The 21,610-nt window shown below is 42.5% G+C and overlaps 1 protein-coding gene across 4 annotated transcripts in view; it reads left to right on the top strand.

Annotated features, from left to right (window-relative positions):
• ASTN2 (astrotactin 2) overlaps positions 1–21,610 on the top strand; it is a 1,072,177-nt gene that overhangs the window by 1,036,871 nt on the left and 13,696 nt on the right. For all 4 annotated transcript variants that reach the window (XM_056138490.1, XM_056138491.1, XM_056138492.1 and 1 more), the window contains 2 exons: positions 12,788–12,888; positions 14,930–15,113. In XM_056138490.1, the coding sequence (XP_055994465.1) occupies positions 12,788–12,888; positions 14,930–15,113 (285 nt within the window). The remainder of the gene's footprint in view (positions 1–12,787; positions 12,889–14,929; positions 15,114–21,610) is intronic.

The following is a 21,610-nucleotide window of genomic DNA, read 5'->3' on the forward strand; positions in this document are numbered from 1 at the left end:
TGGCCCCACTGGTGGTGGGAACATCCCAAGAGAAGCTGATAACTCTTTCTCGAGTTGGGTATAATGAATGCACTCAACAGGCTTGCATTACAAAGTCAGGTTCTGTTTGTGTAACTTTACCTGTCTGTTCTCTAAGTATTTACCTCTGAATTCTGGTGGTCTCAGTCCTCATTCCCATGAAATTTCTGGGGCTCAGGAGTTTGCAGAGAGAGAGGACTGGATATCTCACACCGATTCAAGAATAATGTTGCTTCTGTCTGAGCTGTCACCAACACTGGTTTCCAGACTGCCCTCATCTGTTGGCTCTTCCTTCACCCTACTCCATGATTCTTTCCCTATTAGTGCGTGCAGCTGGAGGAGTGTGAGTCAAGGGGAATTCGTGTTTGGACTCCAACCATAGATGGCTTCACTTTTGTCCAAGGCAGAATCTCCCAATCATGCCTCATATTTTGATTTTGAAAGTAGAAAATAGGACTTGAATCCTTAAGACTATGGTGGTAAGTCTTTGTATACTGGACACTGGATTGAAATATTTATGTTGGCAGAAAACTTTGGTTGTCAGCCAACTTGGGAAATAAGAAGACTGGTTTTGTGCAGGCGAGTGGGTGGGCTGGAGGTGACTCCAGATTGTCTACTCCCAAGTCTAATTTTAATACTCCTGGATGAAAGTAGAAGGGAGGCATGTTGCCTGGGATTCCATTACCCACTGGGGTCACTCTAGACTTCTGAAATCTGGCAGCCAGTGGAGATCATGGGGCCCTTCTTCACACCCATTTCACAGGCCAGGATATCTAGAGTAGGTTTTGGGGACTTGCCCATGCCCCCCAATACTGACCTTTCAGGGTCTATGCAATTAATCTGGAGGAGCTGAAATGATAAAGAGGTATTAGAAGCCTCAGGAGCAATTGAGTAGTACATTATTTTGTTTTCTTTACAGGGTTGGGAATGGTGCTGATTGGGAATGAAATGGGAGTTAGCACACCCTAATGTGCTCAAGGTTTATTCCTTTCTCTGCAGTCAGGGATCACTCCTAGTGGGCTCAGGAGACCATATGGGGTACTAGGGATAGAACTTGGGTTGGCAAAGCAATTGCCTTAGCCACTGTGTTATATCTCTAGTGACTCAATTTGTTTTCATATAGAAAGTAGAGATCCATCAGAGTACCGAGAACTGTGTTTTTTAATTAGGGGTGGTAGTCCAAATAGGTCTGGAAACCTCTGATATAAACCCAAACCCAAATTTAGATCTTTGTCAGGGAGTTGTGACATTAGATGTGAAGTCAAAAGAGTTTGTGTGACCTAGGATGAGTCTCTTGAGCTTCTAACGTTATCTGTAAAACAGGAGTGATTTCTAACTATGGTATCACATGAAACAGCTTAAGTTAACAGTTGTGTGCTAAGAATGCCAAAGCTGTATGTTATGGATGAACGAACTTCTCTCTGGAGGTCCAGATAGTGAATCTTTAGGCTTGATCTCTGTTGCAATCACACAACACTGTTGCTGCTAACAAAAAATGCTAGGTGTCCACAGAATATACATTTTCAGAGATTCATAAGATAGTGGAGTGGGCAAGGCATTTGCCTTACATGCAGCTGATCTGAGTTCAATCCTCAGCATCCCATATGGTATGCCTGAGCACTTGCAGGAGTGATTCCTGAATGCCAAGTCATAAGTAAGCTCCGAGTACCACCATGTGTAGTCCCAAAACATACATTTGCTTTTAGGGAAAGGAATGTGTTGTGTTCCTTTAAAGCCGAATGGATTGAAACAGGCAGCAGGTCTGATTTGAATGGTGGACTTGAGTTTTATTGACTCATCTCAGTGGGAAGTTGTCACAGTTGCTACTGAGAATACAACAAATGACCCTAAGACTTAACCTTGTTGGCTATGAAATCTCTGATTTCAGACATTTACACAGGGCATAACAGGTTGGGTTGATTTTGCTCTATGAAGCAGGGGGCCCTATGTCTCAAGCTTCCAGAGGCTGGGAATGACTTGATGGCTAGAGCTGAGATCCTCTGAAAGGTCTTTTACTCATCCTCTTTGGAGGAGATGAGTACCAGGAGTGAAATGCATAATGCAGGCTCTCCATGTAGCCTGGCTTCCACACCAGAGTGGCACCAGCCATTGTAAGGCAAGAGAGACTCAGAAATCCCAGGATGAATGTTTCAGCAAGCAAAGTGGAAGTTATCTTGCCTTTTAGGATGCAGAGTCCCAGATACTCATAAATCCTTATGTGTGCTCTATTAGTCGGGTGCTCAAGATCCTACCTATATCCAAAGTGAAGAGAAATAAATTCCTTGCTCCTCAGTGAGAGCAATATCAAAGAACTCAGAGAGGAGATCTTATTGTGAAGTCTTTCTAGAAGAGATGACCCACATGTGGATATGCATGTTCAAACATTAAAGGATGGTGAGGACTTTCTTGGCACTCATCATCTGCCAGATGTTGCTTTGAGGACTTTATTCCTCAGAGTAGCTAATGTGATCATTCATACTTAATTAATGGTGATCAGAAAGTAATGAGAATGGGATTGGGTGGGTAAATTGGGTCAAAGAAGTCAGCTATGTAGTACAAATAGAATTTCTTCTTTTAAGGGTGATTTTAATATAGCAGATACAGATGTTGTTCTCTAATGATGGACACCAATGTACAGAATTGCAGAATGAAAAGTTATTTTAATAATAATGATAAAAACTCATCTTAAAGACTAGACAGGTGTTAGGCAGAGATCTGAGCCCAGTTTTTTGAATGTAGTTGTCCAGTTACATGATTGCCACTCAATGCCTCTTTTGCAAACCACAGCACCCAAAAGGAGAGAGAGAACAAAAGGGAATGCCCTGCCACAGAGGCAGGGTGGGGTTGGGGGGATGGGGGTGGGAGGGATACTGGGATCAGTGGTGGTGGAGAATGGGCACTGGTGGAGGGATGGGTATTCGATCATTGTATAACTAAAACCCAAGCACAAAGATTTGTAAGTCTACAACTGTACCTCATGGTGTTTCACTAATAAATTAAAAAAAAAAAGACTAGACAGGGTTGGAGGTTGACAGAGAAAAGAAACACTAAAAGAAATAGAAAAGAATGAAGAACAAAAATGAATTAACCTGCCCAAAGTCATAAAAAGAGGTGGCTATAGTACCCACATTTGCACCTGGGTAATTAAACTGAAGGGTCTCTTCCAACTCTAACTCTCTCTCTCATAGTGCTTCACAATGATTATAAGCATGAGTGTGGTCTTTCTACTGCTAAACTAGGGCTGGAACTCAAGAACTCCAGTCTTTGGACTGCCAAGTGTTTAGCAGTCTTCCCACCAACAGTCTCCAGCAAACATCTTCTTGCATCTAATCTCAGTCCAGATCATGGGTAATCCAAGGGTACATGGGTAATCCAAGGGCAGAGGCATGGATACTGCATTGTTTCCAAAGAAGTCTAAAATATGGATGCAGTGAGGGGGTGAGAGGTTTGCATTCCAACTTTCTCCTCACAACCAAATGAGATGAAGATGAAACCTTTGTCTCCAGTGGCAGGAAAACAAATGAAGGTGAAGTTGCTGATAGCCTGGGAATTGGTGGGGTCCATCTTCGAACCCAGACCAGCCTAATTATCATGCTCTTGCCTGTTTATTTAGACTCCAGTGGAAAAAATCTGGATAGGATGACACTAATTATCTAATAGAACCTAGACTGTTATATCTCACCTGTGCTGTAGAGGTGAACTTTGTCCAGTCCCCTGTTTGTAGCATCAGGACTGAGGCCCAGGACAGGATGGTTAGGGAGATGCCCCCAGTCAGCCAGCTGCTCAGACCCAGCACTGGAGCTGGGACTCAGTGCTTTTTCCCACCCCACACCCCTTATCCACTACCCCCACAACAGTCACACTGTGCTGGGAATGGTAGAGAGGGGAGTGATGGTAGTGGCAGGAGGGAGGAGGTGAATTAATGGGAAGTTGTTTGCCAAATCTGTGTGGGGGAAGGAGCATTTTACAAGCCCAGGGCCTCTGGCCTGGAAACATCTGTTTCCCTTCAAATCAACCAGAGACTTTTGCCTCCCCAGAAAGCCTAAATCATATGGCGGGCAGTCAGAGAAGAGCCGGCGTTGGCCTGGAGACTTCAAACGCATTCTCGCGTGCTCTCAGGGACCTGGTCCTGAGGGCCTCTGGGGCTCTGTCCCTGCTCTTGCTCCCTGTCAAATCCGTGAGAAGCTCTCACTGCCAATTAACTTCTCAGTTTCATTCTCTCACCCCTGCTGCGTGGGGGTCTGGGGGTCTCGGATGAGACCAACAACAGCCTCCCCCACCCACCCTCCTCCCTTGTCCTCTGGTACAGCTTATCTGGGTCGGGGGTGGGGGAGGCAGAGGATTTGGCAGTGGTATAATATAGCTACTAATGCTAGTAATACTAACAGCAGTCTCTCCAATTGATGGAACATGCCAGGTCTCTGGTGAGCATGTTCTACCATCTTCCCCTGATGTCTACTCCAGACAATGGGGTTTAATACCTGGTTTCTAGCCTGCAGGTGAGACCAGGAGATCTTTTGCATGTGATTTCAATCCCTGGTACCACACATGGTTCCCCTAGCACCCATTTCCCCCTAAATACTGAACTAGGAGCAGCCCCTGAATACTGATGAGTATGGCTCTGAAACCTAAATTTTTTTTAAAAAAACAGAATTGCCTGATTCCAAATCCATGCTTTTAGCCACTCTATGAATCTATCTCTTCTACAAACCTTCTGGGCACTTTACCTTTTATTTATTGTGAAAGTTGAAGACTCTGACTTCCAAGTAAGGGGACTACTATGTCCAGTTGAGTGAGTTTTCCATTCAGTCCGTAACTCATTCCAAAAAGCCTTTGCTAAGTCCTACATCATAGAGTTGCCTAAGCACCAAAATGCAGACGTGGAGGTCAGGAAATGGTGTGTGTGTGGAGGGGGGGGGCGTGGGGAAGACAAGCACGGTAGCACTATAGTCAGTCTTGATGATCCTCACAAACTCAAGTGGGCCAGAAAGTAAGAGTACGAGCCTCCAGCTGGACCTGCAGTATGTGCTGTGAAAGGCAGTGAGCACTGAGCAGGGAGAAATCAGAGCTCAGTAACTCTTCAGCAGGGACAAGGCAGGCTTCCCGGAAGATGAGATTTAATAGATGCACCCAGGATAAGGGGAAGAGGGTGCTGTGGAGAGGGACTATGTACACTCAGACAGAGGGCAGCATGGACCAAGGCAAAAACAGGTGAGATGCGTGTTCTGGAGGCATTGGACATTGGATGGCTCTTCAGTGAAGCAAAGATCAGCAGGCCAATCTGGGTTTGTGACCAGGATTTATTCAAGATATAATGACAAAGTGCCATTCAAGTAAGTTGAGTATCAAGGAGCCATGCTGGGGACACTTGTTGCAGGGAATTTGAACTTTGTCTTGAGAATGGCTAGGAAATTTTGGAAAATGGTTTGCATTTGACCGGTGAACTCCAATTCAGTTGTGAGTCTTGATCTTCTCTTCAAAGTGCATCTCTCACTTCATCCTTGGAAGGACCCTATAGGAGTGTAAGTAAACCCAAGTCAGTCAGTCATGCAGGAACCTGAACAGCCTGCTGCAGGAGCACTGGAGGAAGATCCAGAAACAGACTTTACCCTAGACTTGGAGAAATAGGTTCTCTGTATGTCTCTTTCTCTTCTGGGCCGTGTCTTCACCTGTCAGAAGGGGATGTTGTTTTTAATAATGACTCAGGAGTTGTAGTTCATGTTGTCAAGGAGTCTTAACCTGCTTGAGTGGGCACAAGCAGGTGAAGAAATAAGGTCACTGGCACCTTCCTTGAGCCTCCGAGAATCACCAAAGTGTGACTGTACTTCATGGCCTCCTTCTCCTTTTTCATCTGCTCACTGGCTATGTCCACGAGTATGCCTGTCTCTTCCTCCCCCTACCCCGGCCTCCACCCTCTTTCTCTCCCTATGAACTCCTCCAGGCCCTGACTTCTCCCCTAACAGCTTTCAGATGTGTCTCTGGAATTGTTCTACAATTACAATTGAGAAAGCACGTGGCCTAGTCACTTATGACCCAGGCCTGTGAGGCTGACATCTTCCTCTTTCTCCACCTTGTGGGGTCCCCTACTAGTCAGGTGGCCCAAAGCCTGAGGACTCCTTGAGGAACGCAATGGGTCACTCTAGTAACATGCACAAGAGCTACCTCTGCGTGGGTCCAGATGCAACATTGCTTGTTTTGTAGCTCCCAATGCCCAGTTTGTGAGATGCAATTCCTTTTACCCAATATTACAAATGTGGCGACTAAGGCACAGGAACGGGGACATGACTTCCCAAAGGATGCCCAAGCACCGGTTGATAAAAGCAAAAATACTATCCAAGACTCTTTTTTCAAAAAAAATTCCCAAAACCATTTTTCCCGGGCATGCCATTGTGTACGCGGTTTGGCTATGTGGCGTGGTATCCTTACACCCTTGGCAGAGGTTGTACATTCCAGAAGCCACACAGAAACGTAGTGCCCAGTAGGGACGTGTCAAAGACACATTCCAACTCTGCAATTTTGAGCCTCATGTTTTGAGACTCATGCATGGATTCCAATCTCCCCAGCTTTCTGCTGAATTCTCCTCAAAATGGACTTAAAACAAAAAGCAGAATCTTACACACACAAAGTGCTATTTATTCTTCATTTTTCTATTCTTTATAAAAACTGCCTTTGACAAACCACTTCTCAGGTATCCCTGAAGACTGCCACACAAGGTCTCTATTATAAGTATCCCCCATTTTGTTGATGCAAAATCTGAAATGATTCCCACTGTGCAGTATACTTTTAACCACATATAATATGGAAAGACCCAAGAATCCAAGTTCTAATTTGTTTTTAATTATAATTAAAGTAACTATTTATCAACTTTAAGAAATGAAATGTCATTAGATCCTATTCCTTCCATTGCTCAATGTTTGGCATCTGCCTGCCCTCTGTGTTGAATTGCCAGGTATATAACTGCAATTCTGCTGGTGCATATGCAGCACCTTCTGGAAGCTGCAGACTAAGGCTTAGAGTTGGGTCCTAGCTCTACCACTTTCTAAATGGATTGTAAGCAGAAGACCACCCAATACTCTCTCCCTACCACTACTACCATATCCCTTGTGAATTCTCTTGTACTCCTTCATTTCTTAGGATCTCTCTTTCAAACCCTCTTCAAGGTCTCCTAGTGAAAGCTTACCTTGCATGGTGACCTGTCACTGACCTAATTGTTGACTTTGACACCGACCTGTGAAGTGGGTGGTATCCTTTCTGTCCAGTGGCATCAATCAGCACAGAGGGGTAAAGTAACTTGACCAAAGTCACAGAACAAGGGAGCAGAGCCAGAATGAGACTACTAGTCTGAGCATCTCCAAAAGAAGACACTTTCCTTTGTTACTCACTGCTCCCCTGGGTTGAAACAACACTGGAGAAGTAAGTCCTGGAGTTGTTCTTCGCCCACTGTCATGAGATAGGTCAGGAGAGAGATGAGGCCTGTACTGTAACAGTGCTGCTCTCACACCCTAAACAGAAGTCAGCAGTCCAAGAGCGTTAGTGGATAGTTCAGTGCTTTCTGAAAACAGGGTCAAAATAAAGTCTCTGAAAACATATTCAGTAATGGGCCATTATTCCTTGCTATTCTCTGGGCCAGCTGATGAAAGTCGAATCACATTTGATGGCAAGATAGAACAGTGCAATATGATTAAGAACATAACCTTTGAGTTCAGACAGAGCTAATTTCCGGCCCTCTGTTGCTGCTTACTTGATGTGTAGTAACAGGACAACATCTTGACCCCTTGGGCATTGATTTCCTTTTGGGTAAAAGGAAAATAATCATAGTAGCCAACTCTGATAGGATGAATATTCATCAGAATACACATGTAAAACACCCAGCACCAATAAACATGCATTAGACATCATCCAGCCATTAGACAACCGTACCTGTATAACTGCCTGCAGTCTGCTGTCTCTTTCACTTGAACTCTGTTCTGCAAGGATATTACTTCTCATGTTTCTTGTATGGAGACAATAAGGATCAGAAGGAATAATCACCAAGCCCAAGGTCATCCAGCTAGTGAGCAGCAGAGCCCAGATTTGAATGTTGCCTGTTGAACAACAAGGGGCAGATTGTTTCCCCACATCCTACACTGAGACTCTGGAGCATGCCCCTTACATCACAGAAATGTCAGTGTTGATCCATCCCACCAGCATGCTGCAAAGGGGACTTGGTTGAGAGTAGAGCAAGAATCAGTCTCATAGATTATAGGACAAGTAGAGAATTCTCATAGCAGCAAAACATAAAGAGCAGACTTGGTTAAGAGATGTGCTGCTAGCATGGATCATGGCATGGTAATGCCAGACCTGCCTGCCCCTGTGATGAACTCCTTTGTGCACCAAGAATACCAACTTCCTATTTCTTACTGTTCCTCCTGGGGAAGAAGAGGCAGGAGGTGATGTATTGCACCACTCTGATAAAAAGGGAACTCAGATTCAATATAAAAAATTGAATTAGAAATGAACTCTGGTGTTTTCCCCAGGGTTTTGTTTTTGTTTGTGTTCTGTTTTGTTTTGCTTTTGCCACACCCAGTGGTGTTCAGAGCTTACTCCTGACTCTATGCTAAGGAATCCTGGTGGTGCTTGGAACCATTTGCGGTGATAGGGTTCAAACCAGGATCAGTTGCATGCAAGACAAGTGCCTTAACTTCTGTGTTATCTCTCTGTGGTCCCCTAATCAGTCTTGGGAAAAGTTTCCTTAGTGTCGAAGAGATTTTCATGCACTTGGGGCCACAAAGGACAACTTCTCGAGAAAGATGCTATCATCTGCTTACTGCAGCATTTGTACCAAGAATTTCTGGTTCATGGAATCATTTATGAAAACAGCCTTTGTAGCATTAGGTCATGATATGTTAAAGTGAGGAAGGACTGTGTTCAAGTTCACTCTAAGCCAATGAGTATAGACCTAAAGCTACAACAGTATGGGCTTTTTGGTGACTGAGACCAAAGTGTTTAATTTAATATTTATATGAATTCTTAAATGTAATTAATCTATTTTGGTTTGAGGCCACATCCAATCGTGCTGAGGAGCCAGACCTGGCTTTGTGCTCAGGGGGCCACTCCTTGTGTGCTTGTGAGACCATATGAAGTATCAGAATTCCAACTAGTGTGTCCAAGATGGTGATGTAGGGAACTTGGAATGCTAAACAACTATCTTAATCTTTATACTATCTCTCTGATTTATTGTTTTAAAATTTTCTTTAGTTGTCTTATTGTTGGTTTAAAATGTGCTGGACTTTTAGGAATCTAGTTTCACACCTTTGTGTGTGTGTGTAATTGTCACCGCTTCTACCACCAAATTTCCAGCACTGTTCCACCACCAAACAGACCCCTTTTTTCATTCTCTTTCTTTTGTTTCTAGTCACCATCATTGTTGTCAGAGTCTAAGAGATCATTTTCTTATTTTATTTTTGCCAGTTTATTTTAGTTATTCATATTTGACGTATTAGTGAAATCATCTAGTAGTTGTCTTTATTTAAACTTATAATAATCACCTTAAGATTCATTCATCTTGTCTGGAAGGAAGAATTTCACCTCTTTCAATGGATGGGTAATATTATATTAAGTATATATACTCTTCGTCTGGGCTGGAGCGATAGCACAGCAGGTAGGGCGTTCGCCTTACAAGCGGCCAACATGGCCGACCCGAGTTCGATTCCTCCGCCCCTCTCAGAGAGCCTGGCAAGCTACCGAGAGTATTCGATATGCCAAACACAGTAACAACAAAGTCTCCAATGGAGACGTTACTGGGCCCGCTCTAGCAAATCGACGATCAACGGGAGGGCCTTTACCTTTACCTTTATACTGTTCGTCCAGTCATCTATTGATGAGCATTGAAGTCAATATGTTTCAACTGTTGTGAATCATGTTATTATGAGCCTAAGGGTGAAAATATTTTTAGAATTGATATATTTTAATATTTGGGGAAAATACCTGGAGTAATATTGTTGGATCATAGGGAGTTTTCCTTTTTTTGTTCTAAGGCATCTCTATACCATGAATTTTCCATAGAGGTGGTACCAAATCCTACCAACACTGAATAAGACTACACATGGTACTGATCTCAATTCTCTCATTTTCTACTTTTGTGACCATGAACAAGTTGATCATTTACCTTTTGAATTTAGAATATCTTCAGCTTCCTCTTCTGAAAAAAGGAGATAATGAAGGTGATTACTTCAGCAGGTTTTTATAAGATTAGAAAAAACTTACAAAACATCACTGTCTCAACATAACTGAGCAAGTATACCTTCTAGAATTATATTTGTGCAGAATAGCTTCTACAGACCTTTGGCCAGAAGATGGTAACTGACAGTGGTTAAATTTATGGGCTTTGGAGTCAGGAAAACCTAGACTTAAATTGGCATCTCAATGACTACTATGCGGTTTTGGGCAAGCTATTTCCCCTCTCTGAGACTCATGTATAAAACAGAGCAATCATAATTATCTTTTAGGATTGCTTTGGAGAAGTATAGCTATAACGCAGGTAAAATTGCTTAGCTCAGAGTTGGATGTGTATTAACTTCTTAACACATAATAATTAATTCATACAATGAACTCATATTTATTAAGTCCCCAATATGTGGGCTCAATTAGATCTTGCCATTCTGAAACATGCATTGGCATTATACCTGCTGTTTTATAGCATGAGATAAGTTGAGGCACTAGAAAACGGAGAGAAAAGGAAATAGAATCCCTGAGGTCACAATTTCTTCATTACATGGTGAACAACCTTTCCCACTTCATGCTACTGTCTGTCTCCTTGATGGTGCTGAAAGAGGATAGCATCATAAAGTCAGAACACACTGATGCTCAGCGCTTCTATGCAGGCTCCTTGTGGCTCCAAGGTCATGTGATAGTTAAAGTCATCTCTATGTAGATGACTATGTCAGAAATTATGTTAGGTGCTAAAGTTAAAAGAAAAGCAAAAGAACAAAGTTTCCTTGTTGCATAGTTACTTTTAAAAAACCAAGCAACAAATCAACAAATTAAAGTGATGCAGAATATAACAAGATTGTGTTAAAATGATTATATGCGATGGCATTGGGGTTCTCATCTTAAACCCTTGATTTAGATTTCTCTTTGCCATACATAGTGTCTGGGAAATCATGGAAAGCTATACAATCTCAAACTCAGTTTCCTCATTGATGAAGTGTATATGTGACAGAAATGCCTACCTTCTCAGTTTGCTTAAAAATTAAGAGATTAAATGCAGACTAACACATAGTTATGTAGTTAAAAATCATCTCTAACTACAGAACTTGGAGATATAAGGGGGCTGAGAGACTCTTCCAGCTGGGCCAGCGGTTCTTGGCTGCTCTGAAACATTCTTTGCCTGAACTGGATCTGAAACCACCAACTCTGCAGTTCCCTTTCTATTGGTACACAGGCTCCCTATTCCTTCCCCTCCCTCAAGCCCCACACTCAGTGCAGCCTAGAGCTTGTGGTAACCACTGAAAAATGTGGGGCCATGCCTTGTTCCTAGAGTAACTCCCAGACTCCTGCTATATTGGTTCCCACCAACTTTCCACCTTCTCTCACTTTGCTTTAGCCACATCCTTCATCAGTTCCTATAACAATCTTGGATCCTTCTCTCCTCGATGATTCTTTCAATGATGGCTCTACCTTCCTGAAGCATAAGAAGCAGCCTGAAGCATGAGAACATGCTTCTCTCGGGTCTTCCTCCCATCATCTGGTTCCTTCTCATTTTTCAGGTCTCAGATCAAAACATCTCTCCAATGAAGGTGTTTGTTGTGTTTTCACATCTGCCCAAAGCACCCACATCTCTGCCACCTTGGTCATTTTCACACAATCTGTTATATATTACATCACACTGTCTGTGATTTAATTTGTTAATTTGTTTTTTGCTTTTCTTGAGTAACCTTATGCAATCAGGAGACCTTGCCCTTTTGCTTTTCTTTTAACTTTAGCACCTAAAATAATTTCTGAAACATAATCAATGCCTTGTAACTTGTAACATATTTTCAAAATGACTAATGGACATATAAATGAGTATACCCAGTCATATGGGATAGCATCAGGGTTCTCTTCTGAATTCCTGGACTTGGACTTCTCTTCGCAACAGTTCCTGGGAAATTATGGAAAACTATACAATCTCAAACTCAATTTCCTCACTGGTGAAAAATACATGTTATGGAAACTCCTGCTTTTTCAACTTTCTTATAAAGTAAGAGGTTAATGCCAAGGTCTCAGCAAGATGTTTAGCAATATTCAGTATGAGGACCATTTTTTAAAATAATTTTTTATTTAAGGAGTCATGATTTACAAAGTTATTGATTGTTGAGTTTTAGGCATATAATATTCCACACAGATACCATCACGAGTGTCCGTTTTTCTACACCACTGTTCCCATATTCCACCCCCCCATCCCCCACCTATCACTTTGACAGGCCATTACAAAGTCCTAGTGGTTACAACTCAGATCTAATGTTTTCATTATTGTTGAGTCTGTGTTTTGGATACATTGCTGTACTATTCTCCCAATGGTATAACTGAAGCCCTCAACCCTATTCACTCATTACTTAATCTTTTTCTTTTCCCTTTCTTCTTGATTTCTTTCCTTCTCTGAGAAGAACCAAATGCTTTTTCTTTGCAGCCTAAGCATCCCTGATGTCTAACCACTCCTCCTGTGCTATTACCTTATGTTGCTCCTTGCAACCCTTATGGCCTGCTGTGAAGTCTATATCCAGTACTTTGTTTCCTCTCTGTGCCATAGATTCACTCTGTATGCTGTGGATACACGGGGGAGGCACTCGGAGCTCAGTACGGTGACCTTAAGGACAGCCTGTCCACTAGTGGATGACAACAAGGCAGAAGGTAGGTGACTTCTCTAGTGCTTACTAGGTAATTATCCTGTTCTTGTTTATAGAGTCTGCACCCAACTTGCACTAAATCACTACCCCTTTCCAACCGTCCCCCTCCCCCCACCATTCATATTGGCACAGAGAAACAAAAGAAAAGATACTCTATGAGTGGTAAGAATCTGGGGCTCAATTCATCCAAGTCATGATGAAAACTGTGATTGACTAGCAGTATCATTGCTAGTGTAAACATCTGCTCCTTTCTTTTTGAAGTTGTTTATGTACATTTAGAGGCATGGGGTAGTGTGTATGTGGGGGTAGTGCAGGTCAAAGGCCCAGACTATATCTAGTGTCTTAGTTTTTCTTTCATAGAGAACACTTTCTTCTACTGCAGTCTTATACTAGAGCTGGCAAACTCATGGCACCAAGACACCTTCACTTTGCTGCTTCCCTGACAGACCTCACTAGCTGATCACAGCACATTTTCCCATTCATCCTACCTAGGCTTTATATTCTGAGGCCTAGAGATCTTCTGCCGGTGACTGTGGTGGAAGTTAGCATGTTATATCATCTTGCTAGGTCTAGTTCATGAATTGTAAATATGAGGCTAAGCCCTTGAAAAAACTGAAATAATTTAATGAGTTCCACCATACATGAATATGGGTAATGTAGAGGCAGAAATTTCATCCTCAGATCTAGCGAAAAATGCTTGTGAGTCCAACATGGTTCTCTTCAAGTTTGGACAAATGCTTTCAAAGAACCCAGCATTGCAGAAGGGACTTGTTCCCCACCTTTTATAAGTTCTTATCTAAGAATGAGGGATAAAGACATTTCTATTGCCTGCCACAGAGGTGGGGGTGGTATGGGGAAGGGGTGGTGGGAGGGGTACTGGGGACATTGGTGGTAGAAAATGTACACTTGTAGAGGGATAGGTGTTCAATCATTGTATGACTGAAATTCAGTCATGAAAGCTTTGTAACTGTATCTTGCGGTGATTCAATGAAAAATATATAAAATTTTTAAAAGCAACAAATTTAAAAAAATAATGTTACTATAATAGACTCAACAGTCAGCTAGATGACACATGTATATTTTGTTTTCTACCACACCAAGGACAATACTGAACTATTGAAACTATTGAATACCAAAGCCATGGTAATTAAAGGATGGTTAAAAAATAAGTAAGGAGGGGCTGACAAGAGAGAACAGCAAATAAGTCACTTGCCTTGTATATTACCAGCCCATGCTCAATACCTGGTACCACATACAGCCCCCCGAGTACCTCTAGAAGTGGTCTCTGAGCACAAAGCCAGGAGTAAGACCTGAGCATATGAGAACATATGGGTTTTATCCAAAAACAAAGCCAGAAAAATGAAAATCAAAGTAGAAAACACTACAAAATAAATATTCTTCACATCCTGATTCCTATTAGAGGCAACCATTGTTAGTAGTGACTTGAGGACATACAGTATTTGGTCAGAGCTTTCACAGAGGAAAGAATGTGCCTTATACTCAAGTGAATGTCCCGTGGTAAAAGTTCTATCAATTAGTAAGAACGCCAAAGGGAGAGAAATGACCATAAATGGTAAGAAGAGTTTGAATTTCCCTGTGAAAGAATTTTGAATAGAAAACTATCAGATCTGATCATAGAATGTTGGAGACATTGCAGGAAGAAAAGACAGAGAGACTGTTGAGATGAGCCCAAGGCTAGTTTCTTGTGCTCTTGCACTTGTTTGAAATTTTCTGTTCAATCATGGGCACTCATCATTATATGAAAAATTTAACTCCGAATAGAAATGCTTTCTAACATCCACTTTTTAATTTAGTTCTCCAAAAGTGCTGAAAAGAGTAGGCATAATTAATTACTGTTAGTCTATTAGTAAAGAAATGGAGCCCAGGAAGTCCTCATCACATTTGGGATGGAATGAAGGGCTATGTCACCCCAAAGACCAAATGCGTGAACTCCTGCTGTACTATGCCCTTCCTTACTGAAAAGCATGCTCCCTTTCTGGCTTCCAGTGCTCCTAACGATGTGCACCTCATTCCTTCCCCCTCAGAGATTGCTGACAAGATCTACAACCTTTACAATGGGTACACAAGTGGAAAGGAACAACAGACTGCCTACAACACACTGATGGAGGTCTCTGCCTCCATGCTGTTCCGTGTCCAGCACCACTACAACTCACACTATGAGAAGTTTGGAGACTTTGTCTGGAGGAGTGAAGATGAGCTGGGGCCCAGGTAGGAGCATATGAATGTGATGGTGGGTAGGTGTGGGTGTGAGCGTGGGGTTGCTGGTGGATTATTCTTCTGGCTGCCATTTAGCCTCAGTGGACTCTTTCCCCACAAACTCTATCAGAGAAAAAAGGGATAGGGGCACTGGGAAGGAAGAAGGAATTTGGAGATTTTTAGCTCCTGGAAAGACAGACAGGAAAGAGATATTAGTGCAAGTTTACTCAGTCATTCCCTTTACCCACTTTCTACCTTGAATTGTAGAGAAGGGAACTGTAGGGCCCTTGAGAAGATGTTTTTGAACCAACGTGAGGAAAGCACAGTGGCAGAGCAGCAGCCCCCTCTTTCAGAGCTCTTGCCCTTTTCCAGAAGAAATCTTGAGTCTGGAGTAAAGTCTGTTGTTGATTTGCAGCTGGCTTTGTGCCAGAAGGGAGGTTCAACTGCAGTCTAGAACACGTGGATGTGTCATTAGAAACAGATGCCCCTGGTGCTAGTGCCATGGAGGATTTAAGCATAACTAAGATACTGCCATAATCTTTTGAATTTTCTGAAAGTAGTGTACGACATGCCAAGTTACCTCAGGCCTTGCCATAACAACAGTATTCATTCATCCATTTGCTCATTCAGAACAAGTAGCCCCTTTCCTTTGTTTGTTGCTAACCAATAGTAGAAGTGGTCCATACTCACATATGGAATACAACTGCAGGTAATTAAGCAATTGCAATGAACAGGAGTGATAACGATATGAGAGCAGAAGAATGGGATATTTTAGAAAGGTGAGACCTAGGCACCTTGTCTAAGGAAGATCTCTGAGGTATCCTTAAAGGCAGAAACTGAGATCTAACCGGTGAGTAGGACTCAAAAAAATGAAGGAAGAAAAGCCTTGGTGGTTTTAGGACTGAGAGACTAGCTTGGGAAATGTTCAGTGGGTAAAATACTACTTCTGAGCAGAATTTCCCTTTCCTATTGGTCCTCTGTCCACTTCCTTTATGATATTTTCCCCTATCACTATACATGTGCATTTTATCTTTCTTAGAACCACTTCTTGAAAACATAATTGAAAAATAAACACAGGGTCATCTAGTAAAGGCAAAAGTATACTACTGACCCTGAATAAAACTAAATGTTCAATACCAAGGCAGAAAGCAAACAAACAGAGGACAATAGCACCTTCAAAACACTTAAGCCTTCTTAGCATTATCAAAGCAGTCAAGACAAAGTCCCTAAACAAAACTTTCTTTGTTTTTAAGTAATCTGCAGGGAGGAAGAGAATGGATTAGGGAATCTGTTATTGTTTAATACCAAGTGAGTCTGTGATCATCCTGAAGACCACCTAAAATCTCTTTTCCCCTGCACCACTTCCACCCCCGACCCCACCCCACCCCCTGGGGGAAACTCCTTCTACCCTTTGGTAAGCGTGGTGTGTGTAGAAATGGAAAGAATTTCCGTGTAGTTGAAGCAAAGTGTGTGACAGCAGGAATGGTGAAGATAAGAAGGATAAGAAGGAAGAGGTCAGCAGGGGCCAGCCCTGACTGCCCTTTAAGTAGGGTTAAAGAGTTTGGATTATCTCCCTAGGGTAATGGGAAGCTTTTCAAGTATTTTTCACAAGGGAATGATATTATCAGATCTTCAAGGGAGAAAGATCCCTCTTACTACAGCTGAAAGCATGAACTAGGTGGAGGGGCGGGGTAAAGGGGGGTGGAGAGAGGGTGGTCAAGACAAGAGGGAGGCAGAGAGATCCTGGAGACTGTTGTGCTAATAACACAGAGGAGATAGTGAGGTGTGTAGGGCCGGGGAATAACAGTGGCAATGGGGAGAATTTCATGCCTTCCTGAAATACTTGTAGACTGCATGTTATATTTTAAAAATCTTTAACCTTGCCTGATAAGCTGGATAAAATAGGGTATGCCCTGCTCTTTTATGGGTAGTAAAGGATTTGAAGTTCTGTTGGTGTTAAATGAGCTGCCTGGAGTTGCTTGATGGTTGGTTCTACACTGAGCTACCTGGAGCCCTCATAACTCTTGTAATCACCCTATAAGAATTTGAGGCCCTCTCAGGAAGAGTTGAGAGCCTGGTCAAGGGATAAAACAGATCTCTCCCTGGGATATGCCTTATCTGTTGTGTCGGACCCTGGATGGCAACTATCTCCCTTTCCCACGAAAAGAAGGTTCAGCAGATAAAAGCTCTAAGAGGGAAGAGAGAAGCGCAGAGCCCAGATGAAAGCTGCTGCTGAGTCATCTTGGCTGCCATCTTGACTGTGGATGCAAAAAAGACATTCCACTTTATTGGGCTTTCCCACAAGGCTCAGGGAGTTCGGGTGGAAGCTAAACCAGAGCACCCCTCCTGCCTTTGTCTTTACAACTTTCTGGTATCCTTCATGACTCCGCAGGACATAAATTTTCCTGATAGATTGCACGGCCTCCCACAGAGGCAGGACAGCCTACTCTGTATTGGACTGAGATAACCTGCTAACCTTCGGCCAACCAGTTACCAGCCACTTGTCTGCTAACCCCTAGTCATGTCATCCAGCTTCCTCTTTCTTTGGTCCTTTTCATGTCTGGAGGGGATCTGAGATTTCTCCAGTATTCCATACTGGAATGCCAGCAGGAACACAGGCAGCTGTACCATAAACCCCTCCCGACATTGCCAATGAACTTACTGTGCAACATTGTGCTCTGGTCCTCTCCGGCCTTCTCTGGCCCTTCGTCTCATCAGCTATAAGATATAATGTGTGTGTGTGGGGGGGGGGGGGGCGGGAAATGGGGAGATATACATAGAGCTTCTGGATTTATTTAGAATCAGTCTCCCCAAAGGATCTTCTTAATATGTTCGTTCTTCTTATCATAGTCTCATATTTTTATTCTTTGCATTGTGCCAATATAAGGCAATACTGTATATTGCTTGGCTGATTATCTCAGTGTATGTAAGTAGAACTATGACCTTTATGTCCTATTGATTCTTGGTAGTAGGTGGTAAATAAATAAGTGCTGATTGAAGAACCAGATGATTGGATAAGAGAAAGCATGGGTGGGGGATGGGAGCTTGAGTAAATGTGCAGGTCATATGAATACAGAGTTGGTCTGGTAGAAGCTGGAGTGGATGGCCTGGAGCCTCACTTTCTGGTTCTCCTCATCAGCTGTTCTCTACTCCCACCCCAACATGAAGAGTCCTTTGGAACTCATGGAATTGTCAGGCATCTATAAAGCACAATTGGAAACAACTGAATTTCTTAAACCCCATGCCTTTTCTGGCCCAAAAGAACCTTCTAAGAATTCACTTTCCCTTGCAAATATCAAAGGAGATCTTGGTTCAGTCATTTATTGAATGATTTCTTCATTGACTGTGCATGCTATAGTCCAGGCCCTGGGGTGTAGCTTGAAGAAGACAAGTGAAGAAGATAGATGCTTGCCTTTACCAGGGTCAGCATCTTGTGAACTGAACACAAATCACCAGATAGCTGCTGTAAAGCATGTTATAAGGAACGTATTGTAAAAGAGGACAGTAGGCAGTGTGTCTTAGAGTAGTACTTCTTCAATTTTAATGTGTGAGGGAATCACCCAGGGGTCTGGTTCAAATTCCCATTGACTTCATGGTCTAAAATACCAGAGTTCTACCTTTCTGACTAGTTCGTGACTGATACCATGTCCTTAGTCCCAGAAGCACAAATTGAGCCTTCGGGTTCTAGCTGCAGACCTGGAGCTCAAGGAAGAAACCCATGTAAAGAGAGTGCAGTTTATTCTTTTATCCAAAAGCTAAAGTGAAAAGAGTAGGGTGCTCTCATGCCAAGGAACAATCATTGGAAAGAGAAGAGAGGGTGGGAGTAGTGAGTAACTGGAAGGTGAAGAAGGAAAGAAAGAAAACAAGTCTGGAGAGTTTCAGATCATGACTCTTGGAAATCCTGTATAGCACTTTGTTCTTCCTCCCAAAAGTCAAGTGTAGTGATTTATTTTTTTAATTTCTTTTCTCCAGTTCTGTTTTTTTAAAGTCAGGTACTGTAATTTACAATACTGTTATATTATTGTTTCATGATATACTATTGATACTGGACTGGAGTGATAGCAGAGTGGGCAGGGTGTTTGCTTTGCACACAGCCAACCCGGGATCAATTCCTTCGTTCCTCTTGGGGAGCCCGGCAAGCTACCAAGAATATCCCGCCCATACTCCCCATGGTGTGTTTGGTATTCCAAAAACAGTAACAACAAGTCTCCAGTGGAGACATTACTGGTGCCACCTCAAATCAATGAACAACGGGACAACAGTGCTACAGTGCCATGCTACTATTGATATTACTGCTTCCCCACATCTATCACCAGAGTATCAATTCTCTGGTTTATTTTTATTCCAAATACATTTGTATTGAGGTATTATAGTCTAAGAACATGTTGATATTGTTTTATACTTGCAACCTTGCTACATCATGCCCCCACCAGAGTGGCAGGATCCCCCACAATTATCCCAGGGCCCCTTCTCACTCCCCAGCCACACCCTTGGAATCCTCAGCTCACAGTTTTACTGATCTTATCTCAGAATTTATTTCCATTATATAACATCTCATCCCTTGCTCTGTTTCTTTATACTCTGTTTATGAGTGAAATGATTCCAGTATTTGTTTTTTTATCTTTCTGACTCATTTTACTTAGCATGCAGAAAAATAATAATAGAACTTCTACATACCTCAGAGATTTCCCTCTGGGCATATACCCAGGAATATAAAACATTAATCCTCAAAGATATAAGCCACCTGCATTCATCACAGCATTATTTACAATGGGGATTTTACTTCTTTATTGTTATAGTTAAGACAGCGTGTTTCCATTAGTGTAAACATGTATGGTCTTGATGTATAGTCACCATATCTCACCACCACCAAAGTGCCCAATACCTTTCACCACTGTCCCTATGTCACCTCTAATCTACCTCTTCATTTCCTCCAAACCCTCCCACACCCTGTTTGGTAACCTTATTTTTGTAATTCATGGTGAAGGGGTTGGTTGTCTTCATTTCATACTTCCTAATCCTTTATTTTATACTGTAGGTGAGTAAGACCATCCGGTATTTTTCCTTCTTTCTGACTTACTTCACTTAACATGGTGCTCTCCAGTTCCATCCAAATTGTAGTAAACTGCAGGATTTCATCTTTTACAGCTGCATAGTACTCCATTGTGTATATGTACCACAATTTTTGTATCCATTCACCTATCATTTGACACTGGAGTTCTTCCACATTCTAGCTACTTTACTAAGCACTACAATGAATATAGTTATGCATGCATCTCTTGAATTTATGTTTGGTGTTCTTGGGATAGATGCCAAAAAGTGGAATTGCTGGGCCACATAAAAGCTCTATTTATTTATTTATTTATTTTTTTAAGGCCTCCCTACATTTTTCATACAGGCTAAACTATACTTATTCACAATAGAGTTCAAAGCAAGCAGAGCAACAATTGGGGTGACTGTGCCAGGCCCCTCAGGCATTCACAAGTTTTCAGAACATCAGTATGTAAAGGAGAGAGAGCGGGACACTTCCTGGAGCCAGAGGCCTGGAGTTCATGTCACAGTTTCACCTTCCACCTTCTTGATAACTTTAGACAAACTCTGCCCTTCCCCCTGCACCCATTCTGTGCCTCATTTGTTAGATAAAGGAGCTGGACTCCCAAAATCTCTTGCCACTGGGAAGTCAAGGAAGCAAGAAGCCCTGAAGATCTTAGTGACCAATGAAGAGGGTCTCCTGGAATCACATTTTACTTCTAAGCCAGCACTTTCTATTCCCTAGGCTCGTAGGGTAGGGAGGCTAGGGCGATAGGAGTTTCCCTCAGGAGAACCCTGATATCATGGAGTGAACTCATTATGATTTTCTTGATTTGTAATCACCAAAGCCCTAAAATGTTCTCTACTCCTCCATGGATCTAATAATAAAGTTTACATCCTCCCATAAAACTTAGGGACAAAAGGGTGTCTCTTACCTCTGCCTAGTAAATCTCTCAGGCCAGTGTCCTCCATAGCCTGGTTCCCATGGCAACCACAGGTTACTGCAAACAGCTGCTCAGGGATGGCCTGCTGACACCCAGCTGTCCCAGCCATACGGTTCCTATTAGGAGACTTGAAAAACTGAGCTCATGGGTGGCCAGGGGCCAGAACTTGCTCAAGTCAGAACATCCTTGACCACTCTTGGGCTTCTAAATCCTCTCAGTTATTTTTGGCTAAAATTATAGAGTAGGGAGAAGAGAGCAAGCCCTTGAAGAGATTTTGTTTCAGTAGAATTGATCTGTCTAGACGAGGAATGGCATATTTACGATGTCAGCCCCACTTGCTTCCATGGCAGACATTGCTAATAGAACACAGAAATCATCATGAGCTGGGTTTAGCTTGGATCTTTATTTTCTGTCCTGCCCCCATCCCCCTCACCCCCAAAACACACACTTTAAAAAATGTTTTATTTCTGGAGTGGGCTGTAAATTGCTTTATTTGTGTTGATTTGAAAATGGAACAAAACAAATATTCCTCTT

This window comes from Sorex fumeus, unplaced genomic scaffold, assembly GCF_029834395.1.
Source record: "Sorex fumeus unplaced genomic scaffold, SorFum_2.1 ptg000129l, whole genome shotgun sequence".
NCBI classification, from domain to species: domain Eukaryota; kingdom Metazoa; phylum Chordata; class Mammalia; order Eulipotyphla; family Soricidae; genus Sorex; species Sorex fumeus.